The 13,195-nt window shown below is 36.3% G+C and overlaps 1 protein-coding gene across 1 annotated transcript in view; it reads left to right on the top strand.

Moving 5' to 3' along the window:
- Positions 1–13,195, top strand: part of MACROD2 (mono-ADP ribosylhydrolase 2) — a 2,026,697-nt gene that overhangs the window by 1,944,040 nt on the left and 69,462 nt on the right. The window contains exon 13 of the mRNA XM_039479347.2: positions 6,901–6,978. Within this exon, the coding sequence (XP_039335281.2) occupies positions 6,901–6,978 (78 nt within the window). The remainder of the gene's footprint in view (positions 1–6,900; positions 6,979–13,195) is intronic.

Genomic DNA, 13,195 nt, shown 5'->3' with positions numbered 1-13,195 from the left:
TAAAAGCAATCTGAGCCCAGCAGTTGCTGAATTTGTGAATCTGGAGAGAAATTCTGTCTCCCGCCTCAACTTCTCCATAAAATAAAATAACTCAGAAGCAATGACCAGATGCCAGGCTCTCAGCTCTTAAGGCCACAAAAGCCTTTATATTTCCTGAGAAGTTTCTCTCAGTAGTACAGTCACCATGACCTTTCATTATCAGATCAAATTAAGCCAAGGTGTAAATAAAACACTTGTACTCTCCCAGATTTATAGATGAACTTTTTAACAGAATTCCAAGCCCATTTACATTTAGAACCGTAGCCTGGTGAGATTTTTTTTTTAATGTCATCAAGAGAGCCTGCAGTGTGATTCTTGGTAAGGGAGAGGGAGGCAAGATCAGAAAGAAATCACAAGGATAGGGGTCAAGGATACTGAAACAGCCAACTGAAAATAAGAGCAGATTTGCCTTTGTTTACATTGCCAAATGGGAAAAATTAACTTGATGGAAAGGGTAATTAAGCATTTCTTTTTCCATCATGCTCCAAACCGGCTTCATATCCAGCTGTTCTGTTTCACATTGTGATGATTCGTTGTCGAGTTACTGACTTAAAGATGACCAAGGTGGCACTGGCGCACACCTTAGTACTTCCCCCACTATCAACCTTTATTTTGTGAGTACACTGTGAAAATCTCAGTGAAAACTGTCCAACTCAGGTAAGGGGATAATGAGGAAGAGTGGGAAGATTTACAGAGACGTGTTGCTGGAACAAAGAAAATTTGAGCGAATCAGATTCGCTTTGTAAGGTATCTTAGAGAGATTATCTGGCTCAACACCTTTAGTTCCTAGGTGCAGAAACTGGGATTATGTAAAGTGCATGGATTTCCCTAGACTTATGAAGCTTGTAGTTTCAATCACAACCCCATAATGAAGGATTCTCTCATTTGCTAGTTTTTCAATCACGATTTGCAGAAGAATACTGCCTTCAAGCTAAGAATGAGCTGTTTCACACAAGTTTATTATTTGAAATTTGTGTTTTCTAATGGAAATCAAATTACTTGTGCATTAAGGTAGTTTTCCCAGCCATGCCTCAAAGACTCTCAGCACAGGTTGACTGTCCCTAATTTGAAAATCCAAAATCTGAAGCCCTTCTGGGCCCAAGCATTTCAGATAAGGAATATCAACCTGTCCCTGAATTCCATAATTCTGGGAATGACTGGCCACCTTTTAATGGAGGTTAATGAGAGCATAATGAAGACAAATGACCAACTATAGCTCATTTGGGTCTCCTGATGCCCTGAGCAATGTCCTGTCTGTGGGCCCTGTTACCTTTCAGGTAAATATAGTTCAGCCTTGTTTATCCAGCTTCACTGGGACCAAGCACAGTTCAGATCATCAGCATCAGAATAGTCTGGGAATGTGTTGCAGGATATTTATTTCCTACATAAAGAATAGCCACTGCAAAGTTTCACTAAGAACATCATCAACTGCAGAGACTCTAGTTTATTTAGATAAGCACCTGGTTCAGATGGAGGAAAAATTACTTTGTCCTAATTGCTTCACATCATAAGCCAGAGATTCTAATGAGCAGGCCAGGATAAATGTTTTTCATGGTTTAATGAAATCAGTTAACGAGAATCAAAGAAAATCCAGGTGATGGTGTTTCTCTGCAACTTTTGCATCAAGCTATGGTACTCATGTATAGACATTTACGAATTACAGAGGAAGACTATTTTACGTGTAAGTTTTTGTGTTTAACTTTTTTTGTGTTTAACTTTTTTTTTAAGTTGCATTAGAACTTTTACACCAAAATGACCTCCTGTTATCACATTGAATAATAGTCAGGGACTTCCTCTCTTACTTGATGCGTTTTGTAGACCACCTCGCTTGAATAGCTATCTTTGAAGACAGTTAATTGTGCAGTCAGTTTTATACTCTATATTCACCTCTAATTGTGGTACAACATGTTTTGTTTTGTTTTGTTTTGGCCAGTTGGATTGTCCTTCACATTTATTTAACACATCTCTATACTTCTTAGCTATTTCCTCAAGTCAAATCTACCTTAAGAGTTCAACCATCATTCTCAGCAAACTGACACAAGAACAGAAAATCAAACACCGCATGTTCTCACTCACAGGCGGGTGTTGAACAATGAGAACACATGGACACAGAGAAGGGAGCATCACACACTGGGATCTGTTGGGGGGAACTCGAGGAAGGACAGTGCGGGGTGGGGAGTTGGGGAGGGATAACATGAGAAGAAATGTCAGATATAGGTGATGGGGAGGAAGGCAGCAAACCACATTGCCATGTATGTACCTATGCAATAATCCTGCATGTTCTTCACATGTACCCCAAAACCTAAAATGCAATAAAATATTTAAAAAAGAAATTTAAGATTTGGCTGGGCGTGGTGGCTCATGCCTGTAATCCTAACACTTTGGGTGGCCAAGGCAGGCGGATCACTTGAGGTCAGGAGTTCCAGACCAGCCTGCCCAACATGGAGAAACCTCGTCCCTACTAAAAAATACAAAATTAGCTGGGAATGGTGGCGCATGCCTGTAATTCCAGCTATACAGGAGGCTGAGGCAGAAAAATCACTTGAACCTGGGAGGTGGAGTTTGCTGTGAGCCGAGATCGCGCCATTGCACTCCAGCCTGGGCAACAAGAGCGAAATTCTGTCTCAAAAAAAAAAAAAGAAAAGAAAAAAACCAATTAAATATTTACCACCATTGATTAATTCATGGAGCAGGCATCAAGCTCAGTAGCTAATTTCTCAAAGTAGTCTGGAAAATCTTTTATAAAATGGCAGTGTCATTTGAAACCTTGTTGGGGTCATACATAGAGCTAATATGGTGGAAGCTATCTCCTCCCAGAAATACAAATATGTACACAAATTCTGCATCTTCTAAAAGGATCTGTAGACCTTTATAGCATACTCAGGGATCCCCTAGGGTTAAGAAATTTTGTTCTAAAGGGACATCTTAGATAGAGATAATATTTATTTTGATTTGTAGTTAAGATACTCTTGTTAAAAATTCAATAGTTTCATCATCTGTCACCACAGTTTAAATCTGTACATTTAATATTCCATGTAGATATGTGTAATTTACTGCATTAAAAGTGACCTACATTTTGGAATTTCTGTTTTATGAGGTTTTTCATTTTATTTTAATCTATTTTAAATATTCCTTTAAATCTTTTCAACTTTCTAAGTGAAGGCTTTTTCTTTTTTTTAATTTATGAAAGTATTTCTTTTTTATTCTTGTTAATCTTAAAAGCACATCTATCTACAGACCTTTGGCTTGAATATTTGATTTAACATTTGCATTTGAAAAAAAATTTTTAAATATGACATTGACCTTAAAGATTTTGAAAGTCAGAATCTACATGTAAATTTAATTCCAGTTCTCTGCTATTAAAATAACATTAACTGAATCTCAGAATTAGGTGATAACTGTTTTACACTTTTTTGAACATTACCAAATGATAATTTTTAGAATTAAATAAAATGTGAATCCAAGGTGCTGCAGGAGTTTAGTATATGCAGCTACACTTTTCATAGTAGTTTATAGAATTTACATAAAGAGTAAGCTATTTTAGTGACCATATACACTGGTGTCTTCATCCATGCTCCCATAACAAAATACCATTAATAGGGTGGCTCATAAGCAACGGCAATTTGTTTCTCATAGTTCTGGAGACTGGGAAGTCCAAGATCAAGCACCAGCAGATTTGGTATACGGTGAGAACTCACTTTCTGGTTCATAGATGGTGCCTTGTAACTGTGTCCTCACATGGTGAAAGGGGTAAGGGGACTCCGGGCCCTTTTTAAAAATATTTTTTATAAGGACACTAATCTCATTCATGAAGCCTCCACCTTTATGACCTAATCACCTTACTAAGGCCCCCACCCCCTAAATCACCTTGGCAGTTAGAACTTCAGCTTAGAAATTTTAGGGGGACACAAATACTCAGATCATGAATATATGTATTTTCTTCCTCCATCATATAAGTAATGATTTCATGTCCATACTCAGTGCAGCTTTCATCACCTCTAAGCAGAAAAGCTTCACTACCATTTCAAACCTACAACCAAGCATAATGTAATGAATCCATGATTTAAAACATACAGAATCAAACCTAGGCCTGCTAAAGATAAGACTAGAAATTCAGAGAGCCTTGTTAATAAAGTAACTTTGGTGGAAACCATCTTCTATAGGTACCTGCTTATTTGTGAATATTGTCATGAGGTTATATAATGCTTTTCATCCTACTTTATTGATGTATTTGGAGGTAGGATCATTTCTGGAGAAGAGTCTCACATATATGACAAAGTGAACTTGTGGGTTTGGTGATGAGCCAGGCGGATATGAAATCCTTGTCATCACATAAGACATGTATATTTGTGTCCACGCATCACATATACTGAAACAGCATGTTTCTAAGATGCATATTCTTTCATATATTTTATTTCTAGTCAGGACACATCGTAGGATTGATAATGTGTTCTAGTTCATCTGGCAGCATTTTCTTCTGATACTACATAAAATAGTAGTGCAAAAAGCAGCTGATGGTATCTTGGATGCAATGAAATGCATTATATAGAAACATATCAGAAGGTGCCTTAATAATGTTAAAGCAACTTCCCAAGCATATTGAAATTACAAACATAGTTTATTTGCTAAAGACATAGATTTTTGTGACAAAGCAGACACAGTCTGGTGAGTAATTTTTCAAATGCTTTTCACCTATCTTATGTGACTCATTAGATCATAAACTTGTAAAGTCAGTGTAAATCATCATTTTAAAGACATTTCTTATGTGATATTTGGTTCAGAATCATGTTTATGTAAAATTATGATTAATGACAATGAATCACTGTTCAGTATAAATGAATAAATTTTAACTAAATACAAAATCTTGGATAATTCTATAACAGTGTGTTGAGAGAAATTAATGTTATACAAGACTAAATATCAAGCAATATTTTTAATAAATAAGGATAACTAAAACACTTTTAAAGTTAAAATTTAGCCTGATCTAGATAATGTCTTTTTCAATCATTGTTTATTTTTAGTGTTAGTATGAAAAAAAAATCAAAGTATTTTTTTTCAATTGATATCTTAGCTCCAAAATTAAAAGAGCATATTTTAATGGGAGCTGGTTTCAAACAATTGACATGAGTTAGATAACAGTTTGGAAAATGCATCTGTGCTCAGTTTTGCTTCCAAATTTGGACTTTTAAACTTATTGTCAGTTTCAGAAAGAAATAAGAAGCAGTGCAGATAATTAAACATTTGCCTTGGGGGAATTATTTGCAGTTAATTAAAACCACACACTTCGGGTATATATTAATACTTGCTTCACTGGTTATTAAATTTGAATCATATGTTAACTGCCCAGGTTTCTCACTTGTCCATCAAATGTTGCTTGTGGCAGGTTCCAGAAACAAACTTTCTCATAATATTCCAAACCATATTGTTTAAAGCTGTCTCCTAATTTTGAGAGGGAAGGAGTGGAGACAGAGGGAGGAGGGAAAAGGAAGCAAAGTTTATTTGAGACTCCATCTGATTCAGCTCTGTTAGGGAGTTAAAAGACAACCAATAGACACAAATTCGGTAGAGAACCCATTTGTAAGTAATCAAGGTGTGGGTGTACCACCCCCAGCTTTCTCCATGGCCACATGCTTGATTAGCTTATGGCTTTTAGATATCTTTGGATTGCTTTCCTTTCAGCAGCATGAAAAATATCTACTAGACTATAAGCTCCATGAGGGCAGAGATTTGGTTGTTTCCTGTTGGCTCCCCAGCATCAAGTACAGTGTCTGGCCAAGTGTGGTGGCTCACACCTATAATCCCAGCACTTGGTAGTATGAGGCATGAGGATCCTTTGAGGCCAGCAGTTCAAGACCAATTTGGGCAAAATGGCAAAATCCTGCCTATACACAAAATTAGAAAACTAGATAGGCATGGTGGCCTGTGCCTATGGTCCTAGCTTACTTCAGAGGGCTGGAACAGGAGGATCACTTGAGCCCAGGAGTTTGAGGTTGCAGTGAGCTACAATTGCACCACTGCATCCAGCCTAGGTAACAGAGCAAGACTCTGTCTAAGAAAAGTGTCTGGCATATACGTAACCATTAATAAATGTCTGGGAAATGAATGCGAGACCTACTTGCTGTCTTCCTGTTGATCCATTCACAGGATCATTCCAATGCTTTTCTAAACCGCCTCCAGGAGGCCTAAACATTCAGCAAGGAGCCCTTTGCAGCTTTGCAATAGCCCATAGTCACAGAATCCTTTTAGCCATGTTTTTTCCTGTAACCATATCCTATAACAAATAAAGATAAGTGTACGATGATTCCATGTTTAAATGAGCTAAATGACGGAGGAAATGACATTGCAGGGCCTAGAAGGTCTGCATTCCCTCGATGCTATTGTTCAACTGCTACGCTTCCCGAGGAAGATGAACTTAATTACCACTGGATTTCAAGGTTCTGTATCTGACTTTTTCAAGGACTCAAGGCTCCCATATGTGAGCAAACACAGTAATGGAAGCACTAAGAACACCAAAATCAGATAGTCCTTTAATCTTCTCTATTTTGCCTTCCTTTTATATCCTTTCCTGCAATTCTAAGACATTCCCTGATGCAAAAAGCCTGCTTATATTTTCTTATTCATCACAAAAAAATATCCCAGCTACATCTTTACCTTTGCAAGCTTTTAGCAGATATCTTACATAGTACTATTTTTTTTTTAAAAAAAAGCTTATTTATTGGCAAACGTATGTATTTGAATGGTTATTTTTAAAACGAATAAATTCTATTTTTCCTCAAACATAAATCTATCATGTTAGTGTTGAAAGCTGCTCTAGTTCCAAGTTAAAAATGCTGACTAAACGTTTTACTTGTTTGTTGTTAGATTCTGCAAAGGATGACAGTACTACAAAAGGTGGTGAAGTGACAGATCATTCTGTGTGTGACCAAGATCGCCCTGATGGTAAGTTGTGAGATCCTTTATCAGCTTTTCCTTTCCTCTGCTAGGAAACAGAAAAGAAAAACCCACAGACTTGAATTTTTCTGGAAAAAAAAATTGAATTCCAGTAACACTTTATTAGTACTGAATACCAGTCGATCAGTAGCTGCCATCTTTAGGTGACACTTTTGCTTTCCAGAACCTTCCTCCCTCTTTACTTTTGTACCAGGCTGGCTTCATTTATTTTGTTTATTGTTACTTGCCTAAATTCTGTAAGCACTGAGTTTGCAAACACTGAGATGAATGTGTTATAACAATGAGAATAAATATTTTCATTGAAAAAACATGGAGAATAAATGCAGGGTATTAAATCCACATATTCTTGGGATATCAAGAAGGAAGTATAGAACAAACAGAAATGAAACAACCTTTAGAAAAATAACAGAAAAAAAGTCCTAATATAAACCACTTTTCCACCCAAAACATGACAGTACACGTTATATTTATAGGCAAAGGAAAAACTCAAATGAAAGCAGATACTTGCATAGCTTTATGGAATTTCTGAAGGTAAATGATAAAGAAAGTCTCTTTAAGCATAATCAAAATCAGGTAGTAATTAAAACCATCAGAATCAGATTAGCTTTCACTGTCCTTCCGCAACCCTAAACACTAGAAAAAATGGAGTCATAGTTTCCAGAGTTCTAAAGGACACAGTTTCCATATTTAATGAAGTAATTATTTATACATAAAGTCAGAGCAATATTTTCTCAGGAATACAAAGAGAAAAAAAATATGCCATCCAGGTATCCTTTCTGAATAAACTAACAGAAGGCCTGGGCAAAAACAATAAATACAGAAAGTAAGGCAAAACTCAAGACTGAGGAAGGCACATGTGAAAGAGACTATATGGTAAGAGGCTAATTAAATGTATGAAAATGTTGAAGTAATTATGTTCTATCAGATAATGTTGAAATAACTATTCAAAATTAGTATCAAAATATCTTACCTAAATATGTGTCTTTAACTTTGACATTTATAGTATGTGCTGTTTGAAAATGAGAAAGAGACCAGAGTTCAATAATAAAAGCCTAAATAATTTAGACCACTTCTCCTACTGACAACTAGACAAAAATATGTCTATTTATATGTTATATATTATACACATATGGAGAGAGAGAGACTGTTTGAAGGCATCAATGAGCTGATAAGATACTGAAGAACTGTCAGGCTAAGTTCTGGGAGGCAATGAATCTCCAGATACTCGAACTCAGAATTTGAAACTGTTTTTACCTTAAGGCATTTGCTGATTCTGCAGAAGGTATCTGGAACTCCATTGCTGAAAAAGGCAATGGCCCCTGATAAACTCTCTGTTTTGGGGTTGAAACCCCAAAGATATATATCCTAGCAGGAAGAATGAATGAGCAGTAGATTGGTCTTCTCAGTGACTGCTGCCCAGCTTCAAATCATCTCAATCCCCATATTAAGCTAAGACCAGCCCTGATTGCTAGTCCCCTCAGAGCATCTAAGAAAAGCAAATGTAAAATATTCACTAGGAGCGAAAAAGAGTGTCATAGACTTCAAATCATTTATATAAATAATTTGCAAAATATAATGTCCAGCACACACATAAAAAATACCCAGAAAAAATGAAGGAACAAAGGTAACATGAAAAACAAAACAATAAGGCAAGAGCAGTAAGCCGATATGCACTGAAAATATTAGAGCTGTAAACACAAAGTATTAGATAATTTTGCTGAGACTATATAAGGAGATGAAGGTAAGATTGGAAATTTTAGCTGAGAACTGGAAATTCAAAACAAAATAAATTTTGCAAGGAAAGAATCTAGAAGTAAATGATCCTATAACTGAAACTAAGAATTCGATGAATGAATTTATGACAGAACAACATATAAGACACAGGTGAAAGAAAATTTGTCAACTAGAAGGTAGGTGAAAATATACCCCAAATTAAAAATGGTAGGGGAAAAAAGGATGGCAAATACTAAAGAAAGGGAAAAAAATATTAAGGATCTGATGACAGCCTATCACAAGTACAGTTGGAGTCCCATGAAGGAAAGAGAGAGGCAATTGGGCAGAAGCAATAATTGAGGAAATTATGGTGAGGAATTTCCTACACTGATGAAGGATATTAGGCTAAATGTTACGAAAGCTCTTTGAACTCCAAGCAGAAACAATATAAATAAATAAATAAATTTACAAAAATGCCCATTATAGTAAACAAATAAGTAAATATAATTATTATAAATAATAAATATACAACAAGACCCATCATAGTAAAATTCCTGAAAACAAAGATAAACAGAGCATCTGAAAAGCTATCTTCAAGCAGTTGGACTGATAGCAGACTTTTCAATAAATATAATGAAAATAAGAAGATGATACAACCACAAATAGCTGTGAACCAAGAATTCCAAACGCAGGGGGAAAAGTATGTTTCAAGAGTAAAGGTTAATTAAGGACATTTGGGACCAAAAAAAAAAAAAAAAGGCACAGTTTATCACCAGAGAATTCTGGTATTCTGCAAGTAGAAAGCTATTAATCCCAGATAGAAGGCCAAAGATAAAGGAAGGAATTAAGAGCAAGGTAAATGGTAATTATTGAATAAGTCTAAATAAATATTGATGGTATAAATCAGGAATGGCAATAATGTCTTGTGGAGTTAAGATATGCAAAACATTAAAATATACCACAATAAAGGCATTTATGGGAATGAGGTAAATCAGTTTTCAGTTGATATTTTAAGTGATATTTTTCCATTAACATAAAGAGTAAAAGTACCAACTAGTGTTGTAACTTTGAAATTCTCAGTGGCCCTGAGAGTCAGGAAACGAGGTTATTCCTGTGATTGCCCAGCTGGCTACCTGGAGAGTTTCCAGGCTGTGGAGCAAAGAGGAGGAACCTAGGGAGAGCCCAGCAAACTATGTTGAAGAGACAGAGCTGAGACTCCTGGGAGGTCAGGGGAGCTAAAGTTTGTGAGGCAGCATTCTACAGAGAAGAGAGCTCCAGAGAGGAAATGCTCAGAAGTTTACAGAAGGAACCCCTCGGTCTTCAAGTGGATAGGAACACTAAAAAAGATCTGACAGAGTGATACCTGGAGTTTACATAGGGCTAGAAGTGCCTATTTCCACCAGCCAGACCGGAGAGCCTGAATGTTCATGAAGAACTCAGAAGGTTTTTGCCTTGGTGTTGGAGCAAAACAGGCCACAGACTAAATGCTGCTCTTGTCCTCCCCAGTAGAGCTTAAAAGTGAGACTTGAAAGAATCAAAATATTTTTGAGTAACTTAATTGCACTTTAGAATAAAGCTCAAAAATATTTATAAAAATTATAAATATATCTCATACCCAACAAAGTAAAATCAACAAAATTACCAGGCATGCAAAGAAGTATTGCAAGACAACTCTCCATCCATCTATCATTTGTCTCCATATTTTGTGAGAAAAGGCACTGCTTGTATCCTTGAAAAGGATCATGTCTCACTTCAGATTAAAGAGCAGACATACTTATTGTCCATTATAAAATGTTCAGAGGATCTTGAGATTCTCTGATATGGTCTGGCTGTGTCCCCACCTGAATCTCATCTTGAATTGTAGCTCCCATAATCCCCACATATTGGGAGGGACCCTGTGGGAGGTAACTGAATCATAGGGGTGAGCTTTCCCATGCTGTTCTCATGATAGGGAATAAGTCTCACGAGATCTGGTGGTTTTATAAAGCGGAGTTTACCTGCATATGATCTCTTGCCTGCCACCATGCGAGACATGCCTTTGCACTTCCTTTGCCTTCAGCCATGAGTCCTCCCCAACCATGTGGAACTGTGAGTTCATAAAACCTCTTTTCTTTTTAATTACCCAGTCTTTACCCATGCTTCGTAGCAACATGAAAATAGACTAATACATTCTCCAAGTTTAAGATTCCTCCCCTATGATATTACCCACTGAGTGTGCAGGAATTAGCTGGTCCACCTATGGCACCATCTGGGAACTGGGACTCCGAGAACAGATATTAAAACTCTGGTTATTGTGATTTCTCCGAACAATAAACTATTCTTTATCTTTGTCCAGGAGTCTTTGTCCTCAGTCAGCATTCACGGAATTATGGCTAACTAACTCAAGTAGGGTAAAATCTCAGAGTCTTCACAGTTCTTGACAGGAAGCAGAAAATTATGCTTCACAGGAAAAGAAATGACACTAAGTGAAACTCAATCCACAAATGATGCAGATGACAGAAGTAATACGAAAGGGCATGTTAAAAGTTGTTTTAACTCTATTCCACATATTTATGAAGTTAAAATTAGGACTGACCAAGTTAATTTGAGACAAAGAAGTTATAAAAAGACCCGAATTGAATTTCAAGTGATTCAAAACACAGTGCCTGAAAAATTATACTTGATGAGAAAAGTGGCAGATTAGATGCTATAGAAAAAAAGACTAAAGAATTTGAAGATGTAGCAATAGAAGCTATCCAAATGAAAACACAGAATAAGTGACTGAGGGGGAAAAAGAGCTTCCATGAGCTTTGAGACACCTTGAAGGGTGGTTCTAATTACAATATACATGGATGTGAATCTCTGAGGGTGGATGTGGGAGGAAAAGACAGAAAACATATTTGAAGTAAATGTGGTTACAATGTTCCAATTTGATGAAATTATGAACCCACATATCCAAGAAGTTCTATGACCTCAAAGCATAAGAAACATAGGGAAAATTACACCTAAGTACATCATAATCAATTTACCTGACCCTAGCAAAAAAGAGAAAAATCACAAAAACAATCAGAGAAAAATCACAAGTTATATACAGAGGACAAAGATAAAGATAAATAAGGCCAGGTGCAGTGGCTTATACCTGTAATGCCAGCACTTTGGGAGGCCGAGGTGGGCGGATCACTTGAAGTCAGGAGTTCTAAAGCAGCCTGGCCAACGTGATGAAATCCCATCTCTACTAAAAATACAAAAATTAGCAAGCCATGGTAGTGGGCACCTATAATCCCAGCTACTCAGGAGGCTGAGTCAGGAGAATCACTTGAACCCAGGAGGCAGAGGTTGCAGTGAGCCAGGACAGCACCACTGCTCTCCAGCCTGGGTGACAGAGCAAGATTTCATCAAAAAAGGAAAAAAAAAAAAAAAAGATAAATCAAAAGTCTCATTGGAAACTAGAAACTACAATGACATGCAAAAACATGATGAATCTCACAAATGTAACATTAAACTAGAGAAGATATAAAAGCACATACTGTTTATTATATAATCTTATTTATATCAAGTTCAAAAAGCAGGAAAAAAAGTAACATTTAGAAAGGCTTGTTTAGGTGATAAAACAATAGAGACCTAGGTACCGATCATTGTGACAGTCAGGGTTTTGACTAAACTTTGATGATTGGAGGGGACGTACGCCCTGGGAGGGGGCCATGAGGGGGCTGCCTGGCTGGATGGTTATCATAAAATTATATAGTTTTTGTATTTATTTATTTAATTGAGATCTCCATATTTTTGTGTGCTTTTCTATATGTAATGTAGAAAAACTACATTCATTTTATAAAATTGGCTAAAACAAGAAGAGAGGAAACGAGGAAGGGGATGAAGAAAGAAAGAAAGGAAACATCAGTGACAGAGGCTGTAAAATTAGATTATGGCTGGAAGTAGGAAAAGTTGCATATTAGGCTGACTCCATAAATACAGCTCAAAAATTTAAAATCCCACCGTGTTATGGATTCTGACAATATGTTACTTTTCAGAATATCTCTGACAAATTACACAACAATTGCAAACAGAATAATCATAAAATTAAATGAAGATGTCTTGCTTTCTAAATTTCCCAAAGAGATCACACGAGAGTATACTCAGCAATGCAAGTAATAGCTAGCACTGTGACAAAAGCATAATGAATCAAATAAGATGACAGAGACATAAACAAATAGTTATGACAGTAAATATAATTAGGCTACTTTAATACGTACAAAAAACACTCAGATTGACGTAAACTCAATGTATAGCTTTTAAAATATAAAGTTAGAAAAACATATATTTGGGAACATATATATATGTCATTTGGGAACAAATGAAAACATGAAAAACTACCTTAGAATCTATTTTGTTAGAAGTCTAGCAAAAATATCTCCAGTGACAAAGAGTTGGTCATTTGATATTGATAACAATTTAAATTCCTGATGAAATATAATAGTGATGGGTTTTTATGTGTCAGATGATATGGCACGATATA

Source organism: Saimiri boliviensis, chromosome 9 (genome assembly GCF_048565385.1).
Source record: "Saimiri boliviensis isolate mSaiBol1 chromosome 9, mSaiBol1.pri, whole genome shotgun sequence".
NCBI lineage: Eukaryota > Metazoa > Chordata > Mammalia > Primates > Cebidae > Saimiri > Saimiri boliviensis.
This window is presented reverse-complemented; position numbering and strand designations above follow the sequence as displayed.